General features: G+C 36.0%; 1 protein-coding gene across 14 annotated transcripts in view; it reads left to right on the top strand.

The window, feature by feature from the left end:
- Scalloped (TEA domain transcription factor 1 homolog scalloped) overlaps positions 1-22,645 on the top strand; it is a 157,810-nt gene that overhangs the window by 37,854 nt on the left and 97,311 nt on the right. For 8 of the 14 annotated variants that reach the window (XM_083098934.1, XM_083098939.1, XM_083098946.1 and 5 more), the window contains exon 2: positions 1,762-1,835. The exons of the other annotated variants lie outside the window; for them this stretch is intronic. In XM_083098934.1, the coding sequence (XP_082955060.1) occupies positions 1,796-1,835 (40 nt within the window). In that variant the 5' untranslated portion in view covers positions 1,762-1,795. The remainder of the gene's footprint in view (positions 1-1,761; positions 1,836-22,645) is intronic. 14 annotated transcript variants of the gene reach the window in all.

Raw genomic sequence — 22,645 nt, forward strand, 5'->3', positions numbered from 1 at the left:
TTTCTAGCTGCAAGTCTATAATAATTTCACATAATGAATAAAATGATCTAAAATTAAATTTCTTAGCTAAGATTTGTAATTTTAACCACAACGTTTAAATATATATCTTTTCTTCAGCTAAAATAAAGTTATCCGTAAGAAGCCACGATAATCTCATTCGATGCACTTATATATTATAAGTTGAAAATAAAGATAATTAATCATTTATGAGACGATATTTTATAGAATCACTGCGCACAAGAAAATTTTGTATCCGAGTGCATTTGAGATTAATGTGTCTTTATAAGAGAACAGTCATTTGAAAATAGAAAAGCTACTGAATTATTTGGCATTAGAGAGATAAATTTCTCTAATTATAATTATTTAATATGACTATCCCTTAATATGATTCTGTAATTATTAAATATACCATGCTCAAAGAAAAAGAGAAATTATAGGATTTCCTAATATTTAAGAGTTGATATGTTTAAAGTATTTTCTTTTTAATAAATTTCTAAATAACTTCTAACTTCTGGTAATTTGTAAATAACCTCTTTTATTTTTTCTAACAAATATATAAATAAAAATTTAAATACCGATAAAATTTGCATTTTAAATGTTGTTCAAATGCAGTATTTTAATTTAAAAAATATAAAGTGAAAAGAAAAATTAAAATATTGCATTTAGATAAGCATGATTTTTAATATTTAATAAACATGCATTTCTATGCAATATTTTAGAGTTTTTCTTTTCACTTTATATTTTAAACTTTAAAATTTGCAAATTTAAATGGTATTTAAATTTTTATTTACAAATTTGTTTAAAAAAAAAAGTAACGTCTTTAATCATTTTAAACATAATAAATCGTAAATGCGTACAATTTTTCTTAACAATCGCAAAAATATTCCTTCGCACTATTTTCGTATTGATATCTGCATTTTCGCACAAAATAAATATTTCTTTTATTAATATATTAACATTGAGATTTTTTTGAATATCGCATTTTCGATGTTTTCGATTACACATAAATATCGCGACTTTTCTAACTCGCGTAATAACGCGGAAACATTCACGTGATATATAGTTCTGATTTGTACTCATATTTCGCCAGCTGATACGAGCCGTGGTCAATCGAAGAGAGCGACGGTGGCGACTGAATTATTATCATGATATGCATCGGGAATATTTAATCGACGAGAGAGTCATACACGTGTGCATGTGTACGTCTCTCGCGGCGAGAACGATCGGCCAATCACCGCCGCCAGTCGGGACGATAAAGCCGGAATTGATCTGCGTATTTGTAAATCCGCACCGCATCCCAAAGCGCAGGTCAGCCGGCTCGTAACCCCTCGTTCCACCTCCCCCTTCCCCCGGTTGCGTAATCTCCGAGCTTTTAGAAGTCATTTCGGGATTTGATTTATCGGATGGTCCACGCGCGCGCGCTGCAAGATTGAGCGAAGCAAGGGATAAGGCATACATCGCATTTTTCACATTAATCACGGTCAAAAATGCGTCTTCATATAAAAAATCGCACGTCTGCTTGAAAAAAATGGGAGCGAATTGCTAACAAATACAAATTAAAAACAAGCATTCCCGAAGTTACGTGTCTTCTGACTTCTTTAACAGTCATACGATTCTTTGAAATGTCATTGTTCGGAGATATATGGTATTAACACTAAAAAAGTTTGTGTATCTTATATAACGGGCTTTAAAAATTATTATGTTATTATGGAGATTTATTAAGACTTACTATTGATTCGCTGAAATTGATTTTTTTTACAGATGAAAATTAACAGAGATAACACAATTAGAAAGAATGTCTCAAGTACTTCAAAAATATCTACAACAACAACAAAGTTAGTGATTGTTATTAATTATATATAATATATTTATTATAATATATTAGTTATATAGAATATTTTTTTAAAGAATCCTCCAATACATGCGAGGTCTTGCATAGCTTATTAAGATTTTTACATATAGCTATGATCGCACGCACTTATACATAATTTATTTTTCTATCCCATAGATATTTTTTGCTACCTCTGTAGAAAAAACTTTCTAACACCGATAGCCGGATACCTGCCCGAAGGTACCGTCTACGTCATCGTTTACTTAATCGCGGCTTAATGGCCATTTCTAATCTCTCTGACTGGTCTTTTCTGACTAATCTCTTTTCCGTTTCTTAACGGACGAGGCACCTATTATATTTTCCAAGTGTGCGTGTATGTACGTGTTGTACTGAAAACGAGATATCGTATATCAGCGCTGTAATAAATCACCAGAAACGTCCACAGGTAAAAGATGCCGGGTCCGACTTACTGCAGGTTACGGCTTATATAAGTTCTTTCAAGATTGCACCGAGTGCGTTGTCGAGATTTGTCCTCGAGCGATCATTAGATGAGGACAATTATGGCTGATACCATTTCATAACTCAATTCTTGGGTAAAATAATCCCTTTTTCAGAAATACACATTTAAATACACATTAAAGTTCCAAATGTCTAGACGAAGTATTTTAGTATCATGATTTTAATATGATGTTCATCGCAAATTGTTTCAGTTTTACTTGGAGCTTAAATAGCTTTTGAAATAAATTAAATGTCTTTCTTAAAATATGTTACATATTAAATGTGTGACAAGATAACTAATAAGACACGTACATATATTCCCGATAATAATAATTTTTCTAAATATATAAAAAATAATAGTCTTTTCCAATCGTTAGATTATAGATCAAAATGTTAAATTCTAAACTTAGAAAACTAAAAGAAGAAGAAAAGAGAAACAAGCTCTAAATTATATTAAAATGAAAAATATAATTGTGATAATAAATCATAAGATAAGCATTGATGAAATATGCCATAATAAATTTAAGATAAAATTTATAGTTAAACTTATAGAAAACTTATATGTTACATGTTACAGTTTAGATTACAATTTTTGTATTACAAATAAACATAGAAATTATCTGCATATTATAGCATCGGAATCTTAACTCGAAACATCAACAATTTCAATGAATTTTAGTTGTTTATTACGAGACAGTTGAATTTAAATGAATAATAATTTTTTGCTCTGCTTTTGGCAATGCAACGTCGCTTCTCTAATCTCGGTAGATGAACCGTTACCAGAAATAGTCGCTGTTTTGTCTCCCGATTGCAGACCGAAGACCGCCTGCACTCAGAGATTCTCAGCACGCTTCTCTTTATCGTCTATTTCCGATCCTCTTTCTCCCTATCTCTCTTCTCCTTTTTCTCGTGTCTCTCTCTTTTCTTTCCATTTCGTAAAGATCCGTAGAATAACCTCCCAATATCCCGCAAATGTACAGATGCAGAAGTTAAAGTGAGAGAGGAACAAATCGCGTTAGATAGATTGCGAATCGAAAATAGAAATGGCCGTCACGCTTATTCGCCAGAAATATCACCTTATCGAGGGCGTGTTTAGAAAATGCATGAAACACCGTTAAAAAATAATTACCGCAGTTATCATGAAATATCACCGTCGCTTTTTTTTTGCCGTTCCCCTTTATCTTTGTTTTAGAAACTGATTGACAATTTTATCGGCGAGTGAATCTTTTTTTTACTCCTTTCTCTTTTCTTATCGTTGTTAATATTATTATTTTTTGTGTCGGTATCGCGAAGTTGAATAAATTATGTTGAATAAATTAGCATACACAATTGGAAAGTACTTGATTTCTTGTTATGAAGTAAATTAATTTGCAAAGATAATCCTGCAAATTATATTGCAATTGTATTGTATGTCAAGTTTATTAACTAATAAAAAGGAAAAGGAATTGTGCATGTGTGGTGCGATTGTAATTAATACAATCTATTTAATATTTTTTATTCGTGAATTAACTTTTTTCTCGCGAATTATATCATATGCTATTAGTTATTAAACTACTTATCATGCATCTCGATTTATCTGATCAATGATTCCGGAATAAACATCTTAATATGCAGAAAAGAGAGACAGAGAGAAAGAATATTATTGAATAAAATAATTCTACAAAAAATTATTATTTCGTAGCATAACTTGAGATCCGATCATTATTTATTCGCCGGGCAGAGATATCTCCTTATCGGGGACGTGTTTAGAAAATGCATGAAATATTGTTAAAAGTTATTACTGCAGTTATCGTGAAATATCACCGTTGCAGTGCATACGCAATAAGAAATCCGCCAGGATACAGTAGCCGGCGACGTGAATAGCGACGCGAGTGTAAGAATCCTTTCTCCCTCACGCGCGGCAGCCTGCTGCACCTGATTGCATAAACGTCGTAACCGGCAACTCGGTTGTATGTGTGTATATCTGTATGTTGCTCTGCACTACCGCGCAACGTCCTGAAATGCACTGACCTTCTATTGTTCACCAGACAAATCGCCGCTCGCGATGCTTCTCTACACCGATTTGCCGACGAAGAGACAGAGAAGAGGATTTGCCTCTTCGTGGCAAATCTCGTTGTGAGAGACAGACAGATGGATAGAGAGAAAATGAGAGAGAGAAAGCGATGATTACATCGCGATGCATCTTGACCTTTTTCGCGGCCCTCGCAAATGTCATTAAACCGGAGATCGTGACGATCCGAGCTCGAAATAGGCCTTGAGGCAATTGATATTTTTTTGAATCGAAACGATGAGAGAGAAAGAAAAGGGGGAAACGTCGCTTTCACACGGAAGCAAACGTGTAGAAAATAAGCGGAAATAGAGTAAAGTAAATTAGTCCAAAAAGTTGACTCGATTGACTCCTTTTATGTCTCGAATTTATTTATTCATTTCAATCTTACGGAATATTACATATTTTTTCATTATTAATTAAATTAATAATTAATATTTTAATGTATTGAAAAATTATTCAGAGCAAGTTACGAAAATGTAATGTAATCTTTATTCTGAATAGCTTTTAAGTATAGTCTTTTGAGTGAATGATCGGAATTATGTTTTAGTATTCGCATGTGCGTTGCAACGTACGCAAAAATGTACGTAGATAATAGAATGTGAAATTTGCATAAAACCGCGTACATGTTGGTGGTGCAATGATACGCACGACGACGAGGGAAGGAGATGGCCGGTTACAAAGTAAGACACTTGCAGATTGCAGTTAGCGTTACCGCGGTTAAGCGCATTATACACGCTTGCAGCGACTCATAAGGTGCTCTTTTCCCCTTCTCTCCTCCTCTCTTTCTCTCTCTTTCTCCACTTTCTCTCTTCCTCTCTTTGTCCTATTTCTATTGTTCTTCTTCTTTTCCCACTACAAGAGTCTCCAAGGAAAAGATGTGTCGGGAAAAAAATAAAAACCTTAGCCGAAAAATGTTTCATATGATATTTATCTTGTTTTGAAAGATTTTCTTTATATTTAATATCAATTATCGAACGTTGCTGTATTATTATGAAAAGTTTATTTCTCTTAAATATGAATCGTATATAAATGGAATATATATGTGATATGTGATTTATCAGTCGTGTAGCAATATAACTTCAAAATTATATCTTCTTTATTTTCCGGAGCAAACAAGTAAAATATTTAATACTATATAAAACTCAGAAATTTCCGGAACACATATAATATGTGACTTATTAGTCACATATTAATATTAACTTTAAAATCATAATTCCTTCATTTTCCAGTACAAGAGAGTAAAATATTTAAACTAAAACTCGGGAATTTCCTTATATAGTACACGCTTTTTTATATAGATTTATACAATTTAAACTGCAATTTATACTCTCTAGAATAGTTATACATGTGCGAAAGGTATTCAATTTAATTTTATCAATCTATTTTTTCTTCCTGAAAAACTCACACATAGAAGGCAATGCAAACTACGTTTTTCCACGTAACTGGAATATTTTCCATCTGCGTGGCTCCTGTACGTTCTTCTATCATAAACTGTCATTGTTTCATATCGCAAAAATTTTCGCAATCACGCGAATTCTTTGTCGTACAATTTGTGCGCGCGATTTCGGTCGTTTCGTTCCGATCTGTCACGTAAAAAACGCGTATCTTTTATAACTTTTATAAAAGCCGAGCATGTGGACGCGAATGCATATCTCGTGTTCGGGAAACGTGAAACAATGCGATACAAATGCACGGCGCCAATCGGTCGCCCGTACCTGTTTTTTACCTGCCGTTGTCGCACCTATAAATCGGTCAAAGTCTACGTTCCTTTGTCCCCGACTAAATCGCGTCTATTGTAGTGCCCCATGGGTCGTGCCTCCCTCAACCGGACCCACATTTTATGGTCATTTAACAATAAACCGCGTATTAAACCGCGTTATTTATGCATGAAAATGAAATTATAATGACGGTAGAATAACTATAATAACGCTGTAATATAATTCGCATTTCCAGTTGTGTAAAAGTCACATTTCGCATTCAAATTGTCGGGCTTTGTTTTCGACAGATATCAAAATCCGAATCCACGCACAGAGATTTAGGGGAAAAGCCAATAATTCACCCGTGCGATATTTGTTGTTTATTGACAACAGGTACAGAAAGCCAGATAACATCGTTTTTACTCTTTTCACAAACACTGTGGGGTTCTGGTATCATTTAATGTCAAACCCACACATTTCAAAGTTTCTCGAAAACAGCATTTGTAGATGAATATTTTTATTAAATCTCTATTTTAAAAAACAGGTATTTTTTGCACGTACTAATCCATAGTTTTCGTTTTGGTAAATCATATTTATCGGAGATGTAAAATTTATTAAACAGAGCATCGCGTTTAATAAATTTTACATCTTACAAGCTACCGCAAGCTGAAACTTTTCTACATTATTTGTTGCAATTACGCAACATCATTTAAATCGTCGCGCAAAATCGTGCAAAAAATAAGTTTTGCGTTGTATTAAATTGCGATCAATATATTTTCTAAGCAATTTTCTCAAAAGTTACATTCGAATTTCGAACGTAACTTTTTTCGTAACGTCTTTTCGAGAGGATTCCGTCTCAATTATTGATCATCAGCAATCATTTTATTTATCGGTCACCCGATACACTCGGTGCTACGAAACGCACACGCGGCGCGACAAAGTGACGATTGAGGATACCGAGTACCACAGTTTGCTTCGTCTTGGTACGGCAAGAAGAAGAAGATACACAGAGGGAGAGAGAAAGAGAGAGAAGTAGAGAAAAGTGCTGACTACCCGTGGTGATGGGGAAGGGACGGGAAAGGCGAGGAACAGGCAAGGGAAAAGGAGGTAGAAAGAAGGGAAAGGGGGGAGGGGGGACAGAAAGAGTGGCTGAAAAGACACCGGCGCTGAGAGCGAAGATGCACAGAAAGCGCGAGCCGTGGCTTTATAGCTTAGAGAAGGCGGAGAGGGGGGGGGGGAGAAGAGGAGGTGAAAAAGGGAGACGAACCGGTTTTCCGTATCTCCGATGACTCATCTCTCGCGACGACGCAGCGTCAAGTGCATTTCCTGGCCTGGCCTGGCTTGGCGCATCTCGAGCTAAACCTAAACCTAAACTCTTCTCCCCCTCCCTCCCTCAACTCGGAGCGAGCGCCCGCCGCGTGTCCCCTTTCATCCCTCGCTCTTCTCCCCGCCTCCTCCCGGCCTCGCTCATTTTCTCCGCTCTTCTCTCCGGCGTCGCCGAAGGAAGAGTGCATCTCAGTGGTACTCATGCATATCTAAAACTCGCAGCACAATACGATGATTTGTTAGTCATTCATGTAATAAAAAAAAAGGGGCAAGAACAAATGTGAGAATTCGACACTTTCGTAATACAAATTATAATTATTTTTTATATCTCTCTCTCTTTCTCTTTCTCATGGGAAGAAATGGGAGAGTCGCTGTTCTCTCCTTAAAATTTTTTCATTTTTTTGAACGATAGATATATATGTACCCTGTGTACAACACACGCACACAGCGGCAATAACGCCGAGTTACGCGGAGAATTCGCGCGAAACGGCCTTTTACAACGGAAACGGTAATTTATGCCGCGCTAACGTTCTCGCAAAGTTCAAAGTGCAGCTCTACGTAACGTGTGCGGCACGGAAAAAGCAAGCATTAGCTACTGACGAACGGTACTTTGACTCGCGGTGCATCGCGGTGCATTAATTAACGCTCGGCATATTGGACTTAACCTGGTTAGCTGACACATCGGAGGTAATTAAAGCGCAATAGTCACAGGACATGACCACGAAAATATCAGTTTTAACTAAATGTTTTATTCCTGCTTTACTCTCATTTTGTGAAATTTGTATCGCTCGATTAAAAATAAAAAATCTTTTATGATCTAGCGATTAAATAATTTGTTTATAAAAATCAGTCATGAGTCTTTATAAAAAAATTTAAATTCGGGCTTTAAATATAATATGCAAATGATACGACACATACATGAAATAAAATTTTCATTTCCTAATTTTTTAATTATTACATTAAAGGATCATTTCAAAATATATATTGACAATAATTTTACTCTACCTAATAGAATTTAAAGTTTGCCAAAGATTAAAGTTACACTCGACGAATCTGACACATCACACATGCATGTATAAATAATTAAACGTGTAGGTAGGTAATATGCAGCATTGTTTTGCGAACGCGAATTTATTTTCTCGGCAGCTCGTCGACTAAATAAAAAGCGAACCGTCGTGGATCATTTGCTGCAGGATGAAGGAGCTGCCTCAGGAGGAAGAAGCTTCCTCCGCGCGAGAGAGGCTAGGTGAAACACTCTGGCAGTTTGATTTATGGCCGACGTACCGAGTTATCGCTTTGCCAATAGTGGAAATCGAGGAGAAGGAGCGCTTTGCAAAGTCGAGGGCGGAAGAAAAAGAGTATAGTCGGAGATGAATCGATGAACGCGCGGGCGTTTCTTTACTTCCGCTTCTTTCGCTATCGCTGTTCGATCATTATCTTCCCCTTCTCTTTCGGCTCTTTTAATTTTTATACTACAAAGATAAATATTTATAGTATCTTTTAATTTATTTCCTCAGTTTCGAATATGCTTATCTCAATCTCGAAAGAATGCCCGTTTAAGAGAATATTACTCAAGTGGAAGCTTTTATATTCTATGAAGATTAATTAAGAGAAATCTGTTTAATTAATGTAAAAACATTTAACACATTTATACATTAATACTTCTATAAATTTTTATTTTTATTGTTCAAATACAAATTTTTTCATTACATTAATCACAAATGCATCACTATATTTCATATTTTTCCGTTATGTATCGTGTATGATCAATTTGGAGATTGTAGTGCTTTTTCTTGGAAGGGCCTTTTTTCTCAAACATTAACTAAAGCGTGACCTTTGGGGCAAGAGTCGCGAATAAGGGGACGAGAGGAAGAGCCGTGAATGATAGTAATTTGTTCCACTTTTTTTCCCGGCGCGAAACAATTCAGTTGGGGACTGCGATAAGAGCCAATAGCATAGAGGGGGAAACGGAAAACGTATTTGCCATTCCAGAAACCACCCTATGTATTCATCTCCGGCCCTTCGTGCGTGGGAGCACACTGGTTCGCAAGATTGAAGTCAGAATAAAATACGATGGTAGCAAATAGACTCCGTGTTGTGCGATCTTTTTCCAGTATTGGATCTTCATATTTATTTAAATCACGTATGTATATTAATTATGAATAATCATAATTGCTTTAATTTTATATATCAATTGAATTCAATTTTTCACGAATATATATAAATTTATATGAATGTATAAATTTATATAAATATATAAATTTTATTGTTCGAATCTTTTATTTAAAGAAAAGAATCTTTTGAGAAAGATTTGTTGCAATCATTATATTTCAAAACAAAGAGGAAATTATTCTTTATATAGATTAATATTAAAATATGTATCAAAAATTAATATTATTTTGTTTTGCCGATGGAAATAGGTCTTTATTTATCTTTAATGTTATTATCTAAAATAGATGTAACAGTTAACGACGATTGAAACTGAGTGAGAATAACGCTCTTTCGTCCCCTTCTTTCCCTTTTTCTCTTTCTCTTTCTCTTTCTTAATAGCCCGCATTTAACGAACGATCTGTCTCGTAACGGAATTGTCATTCCAACTAGGATGGAGACCGGAGATTGCTTCGTAAATTCTTTTAATACTCGGCCTTTCATTCAATAAAAGTGCAGCCTTGGAGGGGTGACTTTCTAGATCGCGAGAGGGTGCCGAGCAACAAGTGTGATTCCAAGAGGATGCTTTAGGATCGTCACTCGGTAGTGCTCATTGTGGATTTATCGATCTGCTTCGTAGCCATTCTCGTATTCGAATGAAAGCAAAACGCCTCGCGACACAATTCGTTCATGAATTCGTTCAGCGATTTCTTCTATCGGAGATAAAAATAATTAAATCCTATAAACGAACTTCTCCGTTTTTTTATCGCCTTCCTATCGCTCTCAACGCGCATCAATCGTAATTGAAAGCCATATCGATCGTGATTCGATCGTAATTGTGCCACTTTGAAAATTCCGTTCGTGTGATTTTCTGGCGATGCGGAAAATGTCGAAGCTCGCGTACGAATAAATGTAAGTATCAGCGTTTATGAAGATAATTGTCTGTCATGAATATATACGTGGCGTTTTATATATATCCTCATAAATCGGCACCACCCTTGTACGCGCCACGTAGTTGTTCGCAATAAACTCATGGTCGCCGCAATAAGGGACGTCGACTGTTCCCGGCGAAAGAGAGCGAAAAGCACTGTCGAGGGTGTAGGATCGTAATCTATTTCGTCACCCTTATATTACGAAGGACGATACGTTCGTGACGATTCGAGACCCTCTCGGTTTCTCTTCATTTCGCGAAAATCGCCGAAATTAGATTCGCCAAACTTTCTCCAAAGATTTCACGCCACTCTCGGAAAAAAATCTAATAAATGATCCGTGCGAGTCTCATGGTTTCGAATGATAATTGAGAGTTGCTTATCTCTGAGAGATAATTATCTCTTAATAATTGAAAAGAAAGAAAATGCGACAAACTAGTGATCTTGATATTCTAATGAAAAGAAATATTTTAAGTTCTCAAAATTTATGTGGAAACAATGTATTTTTCCTAAAAATTTTTATTAAATTACGGAAAAAGATATTTCTTAATTCTTTTTCTCATGTAAATTTTATAATATTTTCCTCCCAAGGGGAATTTATTTTTATTCTAATGTAATAATTTATAAATAATTATAACATAATTTTTACTTTTATTCTAATATAATTTTAAATTGGTTCTCAACTTTGCTTAGACCAAAATCTCGAATCCGCACTCAAATGGAAAGGGGTGACATATTCTCACCGACGTGACTTTATTGCTGCCGCAAATAAACGCCGCGCGAACATATTATCGATGGCCAATCTCTCACCTCGCCATGAACCTGGAAATCCTGCCTCTCGCGGAATTAATTAAGGTGTGAAAAATTTTGTAGCTTCCCTCCGGGAGTGCCTCCGTCTCGCCTGCTACCCTCTCTTTCTCTCTCTCTCGTACTCCTTTTTATCTTCCTCGTCGTCGAAGGAATTTTCAAATATTTCCGGGCAGACGCCCGATAAATTCTCGGCGTTGGAAAATATTTCCGATAGCCGACCGACAATCCGCCCACCTTGGCCGACCTCCTACGAGAGAAGAGGCTGCGAAACGGTCCTGGGAGACGCATGTACACACACACATACACACGACGTACGCGTCAGTATGTCGGTTTGAATTTAAATTTCACCGTAGATAAGATAAGTCGCGACAAGTCCTTAGAGTCTTCTCTCGCGTGAATTCGCGCGTGAAAAGGAGCAACCCTAAGTAGGTACTTAAGTGTGCGTGTGCGTACATACGGGTCACGCCACTCGACGAAGGATCAAGAATCTCTCCAGCTTGATTTACAATTCCACCCTTGACGGCAGCTTCCGTTCGCATCTCTTTGAACGGACGCGTCTTTGTCCCTTTGCGCGAGCGGCGTCGAATTTTAAATAAATCTCGCATCCGCTTTTAAAGTGTGCCGAAGTCCGCCAACTTCGAGCTCTTTGGAAACATGTAAAAATATGTCGTGATATTTTAAATATTTTTCTTATACACATGGTATGCTTTAAGCTCGTCGAGAAATAAATTGGCCGTGATTTTTTCGACGAATCCGGAATTGATTTCTCTTTTACGAAATTTTCGGCAAAAAAATCATTATTGATTTTTTATTTATGACTTTTAAAATGCTAGAAATAGTAAAATATTATATCGAAAAAAAGATAACACATTTAAGTAATATTTGTAAATTTTTAAATAAATTCGCTCATTTCATTGTGATTAATGCAATTGAGAGATAAATACATTATATTTGCATTTATAAATTGCGTTTTCATATTCGTTACCTTTAACGAAATTTATTAACTGTAATACCATTTTATCATTGATAATCTGGATTTAGATTCATTGACGAAAATTATATAATTAATCAATACGTGAAGAGGCGATTTTTGCAGGTCAGAAGTTTTATTATTTATTTTTTAAAGAAAGGCCGATTAATTTTTATTCAAATATCAATGTGACAATCTATCGGGTTCGGTATTATTATATTATGTTTAATATTGCAAATAATATATGATAAATAGGTTAAAAATACCTACTATATACGCTTCCCCCGTGCTTGTTATGTCGTATGTATTCTGATCGTATAAACTGATACGCCATTCGCAAATTAATTTGTTCAATGGTGTGGTTTTAATATTGATGCGTTCATCAAAATTCCCAATAACGAGCGCTTATTACAGCTGATTTTCTCCCACTTTGTTGCGGCGGATCTGTCACGTTTTGTAATAACGTAAAACAAATTGGGTAGAGATAAAGCGCGTATATTACCAACGCGGTTTCGTCATACGATGAATCATTTTCTGCAAAAGTGTCGATCTCGTAATAATATTTCACGCATCGCGCGTAATAATAATATCTCGTATCAAGTGCTCGAGCTCGTCGATCATTCGATACTATTAATAATAATCGCTATCGCAATCGTAACATATTGAGCAACATCCTGTGCGAGATGCATCTTCGATCGGTTAAATATAATTGTGCACGCATTGTATATACTTCGAACGATTACAGCGTAATACAAATGAATCATTTCTCGCTTGGTCGTTAACGTTTCTGCTGCCGTAATCACAGTAGAACTCTTTTTACGTCCTTGTAGTCGCATCTCGTTATAACTGTTTGCTGCATTATAATGCATTGTGCAATATTGAAAAGATTCAAATCGCGAGATCGTGAAAAAATACATGTATTGTGTGTAATTAATATTATTTTTTTGAAAATATACATACACATATGCGAATTATAATTTTTAACATTGAAATATATAATAAAAATATTCAATATTTTACAACTGCAAGTTATTAAATTATAATCATTTAAATAATTTTGTTTAAATAAATAATAAATTATTTGAAAAATATATTTTTTATAAAAAAATTTTGACAAATATAATATGCAAAAAATTACTGTCAAAATGCAATGACATTATTAATTGGTATAATAGATGTAATAAAAAAATATCAGAAATTCTTATTCTTATTTGAAATAATATATTTCAAGTTTTCAAAAACTTGCATTCAAATATTAAATATTCAAATTTTATTTCATATTTATGTTCTCATAAATATTCAAATCTTTCAAATTTTATTTATATAGTAAATAAATAAATGATAAAGATAGATGTATTTATTTCAAAAGTAATCATTTTACTTGTCATAAAAAAATAGAATGAATATAAATAGGTGAAAAAATAGTATTTAAACATTTTAATGCTTATAGATGAGAGAGAAATAATTATTTTAAATGATTACTTGATATTCCTGATGAATACATATATTTGAAATTTTTTTGTTTTGTAAGATTAAAAAATTAAACATATCAAATACAGTTATAATTAAAGAAATAAATTATTACATATTAATTATTAATGTCATTCCTGTAAATGATAAAGAATTTTTCAGGGAGAAGATAGTATCGATTAATGTCGATTAAGCATCGTTTATCTCGAATTCGTTCATTACAACGCGAAAGCACATTACGCGGTTTCGCAAATTTTCGCTCTCGTGAAACCGATTCCAGTACGTGATTCATGGCTAGCGACGCGGCTTCACGCACGTGTGCCCTCCTCTCTTGGCGCTCGGCCAAAATGCGAGACGTTGTCGTCATATATCGTCCTTCTCGGCCTTAATTATCGGGCCCGATGCGTCCTCGTAAATTCACCAAAGTTCATTGCCGGTGCACGGTGGTGCACCGTGAATTTCTCAACGATATTCAGATTGCGCGCAACCTCGCAAATGTTACCGAGACTTTATGTAATCTGCGAACCCTGGGGAATTTATGCGGCACATGAAGTTGCTTAAAAAAATATTGCTCTTGTCTAATTGCTCAGATATATCACTTTTAAGTCAGTTGATGGGGCGTTTTATATTACTTTGAAGGAAATTATTGAAACAGATGTAGTACAATTTACAGATCATTAATTCAATTTACACGATATCATTTAGGTCAAAGATTACTGAAGCAGTTATTATCTCGTGTTTAAAATCTCGTTATTAAAATAGAAATAGTCATCTATCGCTGTAGCAATGATTTATCTATAATAAAATTATATGTGTTTATCATTAATTATTTATAAAGTAAGATATAGAATGATAGATTTCTCGCGTTTCTTTTCTTATCAATTCTTTTATCTCAAAAGAGAGAAGCTGCGAAGGACAAAAAAGTAAATGTAGAATAAAATTTTGATTGCAGTTCTTAAACGACATATTCGTATCTTCATTTTTAATCTCTCCGCGAATATTCGATGAATCTAAATTAATTTCTTTTTCGAAACACAAAGAGTATCTAAAAATCGGCGATATTAGGATCCTGATGCAACAGAATCCGAGGATATGAGAGGATGTATGGCATCAGCGCAGATTCATCAGCGACGCGGTCGACGCACGTGATTAACCAACGGTCAGACGGATGCAGCGAGGGAAATTCAAGTCGTGGAGAGGAAGAGGAAGGAAGGGGAGGGGTGACTCGACGTTGAATAGGATGGATATACACTTCGGAAGGAGAATGGAGCGTCCAGGGAGATTGACTGGAGAGGAAGAGAGAGAGAGAGAGAGAGAGAGAGAGAGAGAGAGAGAGAGGGGACGGGAAATTAAAAGTAATCACGCTCATATTTACGTGGCGTATAACCCGATGGTCGCGCCGACCGCAAAAATGCGGCTGCACGCGAGTCTCGCAGGTGCACGTGCGTCCGAACAGGAATTGACAGAGAGGGTACAGAGAGGCATGAGAGAAGGGAGGGTAAGAGCGGGTATCGAAACGTAGCACGAGGAGCGTGTAGTCGTGCATTACATTAAATCCCGCGAATAGACAGCGAAATTCGGAGCCAAAGGGACAAAATACACGGGGGCGGGGGTGGTGCGAGGCGGAGAGATTTTTCACCGTGCACCGTGTATACGCAGCATACCACGAATGCGATACAATGCGCTTGGCTAACAATGTTGCTTCGGCGCTGGGAAATCCGCTTCTGGATCGGCTTTCGTAGATAGCTCTCTTCGAGTCGAGCGGAATTTTGCCGACCCCCGGTCGGCGTTTGCGTGTCTAGTTTGTTAATCACGGATCTAATTTCTCTACGGATGTGTTAAGCGAACGGGTTTTGTATGTTCGAGCAATTTCGTATACTCGTTTTAGATAAAAGCCGAGTTATTCGATAGACGCGTATCCCTCCGCGTAATAAATTTATAATTATCGTGGGAGAGATAGCGAATTGCAAAGAAAGAAAACAAGTGAGATATATCTCGATAGTTAATTTAGAATCTGTGAAAACGATGATATAATTTACATGATTTAATTTTTTCGCTCTTGTTTTATTTCTAATGTTAAGTAATTCGGAAATTGGATTTTGGTTTCATTCTCTCCTCGTTTTTTCCATTTGAGAAGAGAAATTATCTCTAATAAATGCGATTCACATTTCAATTTACATTTCACAATTTTAAATATATAAAGCTGTAACTTTTCAACTTTTAATTTATGCCGATCCCTATTATGTCAATTTGCAGTAACAGAACCATTAACTTTTAAACGTAAAAAATAAACATAGTTTCAATCTTTTTTTAAAAAATTGCGCAATTGTCCCAGCTCTTTTACCTCTCTGTTGTTCTAATCTACTCTCTATTGTATAAAAAAAATATGATCGTTCTGGAGTCATCTCGGAATAATCATTAGAGCGCGATTCGCTGTTCCGAGTCGCAATTAACACGAAAGTTAGATGTCAACGACTGTATCTCAGTGTGCATCCGAGGTTGGTTATGCGGCGCATGTTCGGTTGTTCCGTAACGACTCCCCGGATCCCATTCGCGCCTGTATCGGCACACATGCGCTACGCACACGCGCGATCCCGCAGGAGAGCTTTGCGATTACATATCATTATTCCGCATGGCTACTCGAGCTCTAACCTCCGAGCTGTGTTTGCAACTGGATTACCGTATACGCTTCTCTCCCCATCTCTCTTTCTCTCTCTTTGTTTTCCTCTTTCTTCCCCCTTTTGCCCCTTTCCTTCTACGCTCGCGTTGTTTCTCATGCCCTCTTCCACCCCCGCTTGTCTCGTCGTCTCGCTCTGCCTTTTCCATCGCTCCCCTCCGCCTCGCTTTTCCTTCGCTTCCACCATTTCGCCGTCTCTAATTATTCGCCGAGTCCGTTATGGAGCTCGCATTCTCCGGCCACGCGTTTTTGACATGTTGGACGATGAAGTTTTATGGAGTCGTATTACGCCATTAGAGGGTGACTTTCCGCCGAAGAAAAGCTTTCAGGCAATGTCGAGAATGTGAATCGATGCGCGACAGAAATCTCTCGAGTATCGAAAGTGGAGAGTTGACGAATATTTTCAAGTATCAAACGGCACTTTAATCTTTTTACTCGTAATGCTGGAAAAAATGTATTCTATAATATTATCATAAAAGAGAGCTTATTGGCGAAATAAATGTCTATGCAGGGGATAATAAATGAGTTGCGCGTAAAATACTGCGAAATAATAATTACATTCGACATATATTTTTCGAAATTCCTCGTTCATATTTTATGAATATTTTATCGGCAGAAAAATATTGCATTCCTGATAAATTAATATAAATATCGTATATATACATATTTTGACAAAAACATCTGGTCAATTCTAAAAATCAAAAATCTAAAATCATCTCGACATTTCTAATTACATCTTCTCGTGTAACACCAATGACCCTCTCGTCATTTGGTACACTCTACCTCTTGATCATTATCGTACATCAGCGAGCATTATGATATGGTAATGCAAAAGTCGACCGACAGTCACGCGAACGGACGATTTGATATTGGCTTCTGCGAACGTTCATGTCTGGAATCTCGATGCATTACATTGTGGATTTGATCGTATGTCGAACTGAACACATTACTCACGTATACTTCATATTCGCATTCTTGACGCGATGAGCAAAAACATAACTAGAACCAATTTGATTATTCTGCAACAAGGCGGAAAAATCCTTAGACTTAATTCGAATTCAATTTCTTCGCGATGAACATGCAGCTTTATACGGGATGTATGCACTATACTTTGTACAGGCATGTAATTTAGCAAAAGATCTGTGTGTAATTATATGATAATTTTTCATTATTTTATAATTTAATTACATGTGTGAACACACACATTGTATAATCGACGGAAAAAATTATGTATTTTTTCAGTAATAATTTACCGTGATGGTAAGAATGATATTAAAAGTGTAATAAAACTATTATATGAATTCTTGAATTATTTTAATCTTCTATGTATATATAATGTTATAATATTAGAATATCAAGACCTTTGCTATAATTGATAATGTTACTTATACCATACAACCGCTATACATTTATTGAACGCTGTATCCTTATCATATATTTCTGCATCCATCAGATTTTTTTTTAACATTCCATATTTTCTTGAAATTCTTTTTTTGTCTAAGAAAGAAGAAATTGGAAGAAAATTATAGGATAAGAGGTACGGTTCCGTTGATGATGACGCGGTGAACGGAAAAAGAGAAAAACACGCGACAAGACCTCCTCTCAGAGTTGTAGAGTCATAAAGGGGTGACACGACATATATACCTTCGGCCAGCATCAGAGGTTGGAGTCGCCACTATTAGATTGAGGTTCGGCGGTGGGCACAGCAGCCGCCGTCGCATCGGTTTACAATATCGTAAATCGCTCGCTAACCAGTTGGTCCCGCGGTATGCTAGGAATTCGGCTGGTACTCCGGTTCTCTCGCTCTCTCGCTCTTTGGCCCAATCCTATCGCTATCCGTCTCGCTCTATCTCTATATATTCCCGAATCGGGAAGAGAGAGAAGCAGAGAGACAGAGAAAGAGAGAGAGAGAGAGAGAGAGAGAAAGCGAAACTGATGGGGCAGATAGAATACTCTCTACTCTCTCGATGCGGCCGAGAACGTTGCCGTGCATCGTTCGCGAGCCGGCAGGATCTCGGATCCTGCGGCCAAATTCACTGCAGCTTCAGCCTGGCAGAGTACACACACGCATCCCGCTCTCCATCTTCGCGTAAAGCCTCGCGGATCGCGGTTCTTCGATTGCGAATCTCGGCCATGGCCGGCGTCGCGACGATTCCTCGCGTACCGCTCGCGATACTCGGATCGACGCGATTAAACCTTCTCGCTTCGGAAGATGTAAATATAGATTCAACATTGGGGCTTTATATATTTGTCTCCAGAGAAAGAGAGAGGAAATTGCAGGGTAATTTTCTTTCCTTGTCTGTGCAGATTGAATGCACAATTGCCTTTTGTCATTACACATGTGACACGTGATGTAAATTATAATTGTGGTTAGAATATTTCACCCACTTTAATAAAAAATAGGTATTTTTCATAACTATAATTTTTTTAGTATATAAAGTTAAAGAGTAATTTTTTACACACAAATGTGGATATTTGGATTTATATTATTGGATTTTAGATTATTTTATTTACCTGTGAATAAATATTTTTTTCTTCGCTTTTATTATTTTTGTTGAAATTTACACGCACTATATTTTTATATTTAATATCGCACAATTATGTATTAATAATTTAACAAAAAAGATTTAACGGGAAACGTTATTGAATGAAAAATTATGCGCTTTTAACAAGATGATGTCGAAACGGCTGTCAAGACAACATTAGTAAAGGACAGAAAAATACCCTAAAATTTCTTGCCTTTTTTCTCTCTTTCGCACAAAGTTGACAGTATATACTATAGAAAATGCATAGCATGCTTTATATATCTATGATATAAATAAATTCCCGTTTCATTAAATAATAAATTTATAGAGCATGAGAAAAAAAAAGTATAAAAGTAAAATCAAATAAATATCAAATTGAAATTAGGTACGTTTTATAATTTTGAGAGAGAAACGTTAAGGAAAGAGAATAAACTTTTATATTCGCTAGTGAAGTTGAACGTGACCGTATCGATATTTACTTGACCCGACCGGATTTAACATCCCCATACGCATCTCAATCGAGGCAGCCACCGCTGCTCGCAAAGTTAGTACGCGGCAAATAATAAACCGTCGGCGTGGAACAACTCGTGCGATTACGCGCTACCATTTAACCTCCTCCTTCCTCTCCCCATTCCCTCCCCCCTTCTCTCCGATATACCCACACGCGTATACACGGCTAAATTACGGTATTATCCGCGTCAAGGCCCGAGATGCGAACAAGATGTATGCTTGTACGAGTGGATATGCATACACGTTGGCATCATGCGCCAGCGAGCAAAGCGAAAATTTTGCCGCGCTGATCAGCCCTCGCGGGTATTCGCCGAGTCCCCATTTCCCCTCGATCCCGCTATTCACATGCAATAATCGAGGGTGAGGTCCGTCAAAGCAGCCCGTCTCGCTCGAAACATTTTAATGGGGCAGTCAACCGGTTGTTTGTTCGTGAAACGCCATTTGACCGAATTATTATTTCGCCTGAAAATCCTAGACTCGTATTCGATAAAGCGGCTATTTTTAACGTGGCGGTAATTTAGTCCGAATAATTTTTAAAAAAGAAAAGGCAAAGCACGATAATATTTTATCAATAGATTTCTTAATAAATTCTACTAATCTTTAGTAAACTTGAGTATTATACTTTAGTGAAACTTTTCATTATTATTTATAAAGTAATGATAGAATATAAATTTTGATAAATTTTTTTTCACGTCTAATGTAATTTAAATTTAAGAAAAAATTTTATTTGCGTGTCAAGAAATTTAACATTTAAAATTAAGAAGTTCCGACTAATGATAGATGATATTTGTATTTTTTAATATATTGAAACGTTTTTAAATTTACTTCCCAAACTTAATCGTTTCGATCATAATTTTATGACAAATAACCGGAAATGTAATTTTACACATGTAGATGCTATATGAATCTTATTTGCGATTTGAAATTAAAAGCTAATTAAGACTAATGGTGGTAGACGATGGTAGACGTGTATTTTTAACGTTGAAGCGTTTCAAATATATACTTTCCAAATTTAATCGTTTTGATCATAATTTTATAACAAACAAGTGGAAATATAATTTTACATATATAGATACTACATAAGTTATTTAAATTTTAAATGAATCTTTTTCTTTAAATATCATGCATTTTTCTGACCGGATAATTGTAATTTAAACTTTCAATCTCATCTTTTGAAACTGATTTATAGCACATTTTTTACGATTATTTAAAGAATATATAATATTTTTATCTGTTGTATCTCAAATATATAAAATTATTATATTGTTAAAAAAATTTTCTCTTTCTTTCTTTTAGAAAAAATACTAGTATTTATGCTTATGAGAGCTATTAGTATCTTTACTTCTATTGGAAAAAGAAAATTGCATTTGAATACGATAATTTTGACTCATAAACTTCCTACTTTTACTGTGAAGGTATCGTAAAAATGTAAAACTCTCACACGATCATATTTTTAAAACTGCGATTGATTTGCTTTCCTTTTCGACGTGCACAGTTTTCTCTTTTCCGCGCACTCGACAGCTATAATATCCGTTATGGAGAGGCACGAGGAAGAAGTGGAGGAAATTTTGGCGGAGGGGTTGCGACACCGAGAGTGAGACGGTAACGAGTGCCCCGCCATTTTGAAAGCGCGGGAGCACGGCATAATTACTGCCTTTGTTTCGAACAATTTATATTAAAATGGAAAGCAATCTGCATTTGCAAATTAAATGCGCGCCGCGCGCTTCCCGTCCGCATTCGCCGGGCTCGAGCCCCGGGTCGCGGTGGAGTAAGAGGGAGAGGGGGTGGATTATCGTGATGAAGAGGAGGTGGATGGGGTGGTTACCGCGGGCGGCTCGTGTAAAATCAAGCGGAGGCTTCTGCTGTGTTAATTGCACACTGGTTATCCATTGCCTCTCCGCCATTCCACGCTGTTTCGCGATACCACCGGCCACCTGATATCCTGTTCTGCCGCGGAATCGAGCCGCCACCGTTGCGCCGTTGCGTCAAACGATTAACGGTTCATTCGCGGGGAACGGAATGGCGATTGATTATTTTAAGGAGAGACAAAGTACAAGAGACTTCTCATCTCGCGCTGATCGGTAATCGTCGTGTCATTCGAGCTGGCTGTTCTGATTCCAAAGGGAATCTATATTTTTCACAAGGTTAAATATTAATAAATAATATAAAGAGATCAATATAATATACAAAGAAGAGATGATCATTTAAGAATAATTAAAGAATATAATAATTTAAGAATTAAATATGTTTTGTGTTATCATAGCAGACAATAATAAAACCAATTAACGATGTTAAAAATGCATGAAAATTTGAAAAAATCACTGCGCACAAAATTGCAAGGAACGCAATAGAGAGGAATTATCTTTATTTTTTTCTTTTTAATATGTTTTTTTCTACGGTAGATCGATAGATTTTTCCTTCTGTAAATTTTCCCTCGTAAATTTTGTTTCACCTATCTACGAGCTTTGATCCGAACCGCGCTCAAGTTTTAATATTGGCAAGGAATGCCAAAGGCTAAAGAGACACGCGGAGGCTGCAACTCATTCGCCGATGCCGACTAATTAGCGGTCTGATCGAGAAAGGCTAATGGAGGTCATGTTCAAGTCATGGAACGCTTCTTGACTTCTAGTCTCGGTAGTTCACGTGGATATACCTGAGGTAGGTAGTTAGTAGCGTGTAATAAATGCCCGGGCATCGCGCTCCGTTATACAAGTCGAGTACAAGTGTGTAAACGTGTAGCTCGCTAATAGCGATCGCGAGATTCTCGCCGCTGGTGATTCACTCTCTGTAATTTCGGCTCAAATCGACATGTAAACTTAATAACAAGCAATATATAATATTCGCCGTACAAGCAAAAATCACGAGAAAAATGATATTTTCTAAATACGAAGAATTCTTATGTAAATCTTGTTCGTTTTATATTACCACTCTGTTCATTATTTTATCCATCTGCTTTATATTATTACGGTTGCATTTTTTTTATTTTTATCTTCTTACAAAATATATTTTATGGAAATGAATATTTTAGCAATGAATAAAGTAAATTCATTTTCATAAAACATATATCAGAATCTAACTTGGATAAAAGACCTGCGATATATTTTGAAATTAGATATTTATTTCTGTAGACACGATGTAACATTGATCAATTTAATATTATAGCAGTTTAACATGTATCCATGACATGTCAGAATTTTTAAATAC

The sequence above is a fragment of the Camponotus vicinus genome, unplaced genomic scaffold, assembly GCF_025532165.1.
Source record: "Camponotus vicinus isolate PSW18456_S1 unplaced genomic scaffold, iyCamVici1.0 SCAF_5, whole genome shotgun sequence".
NCBI lineage: Eukaryota > Metazoa > Arthropoda > Insecta > Hymenoptera > Formicidae > Camponotus > Camponotus vicinus.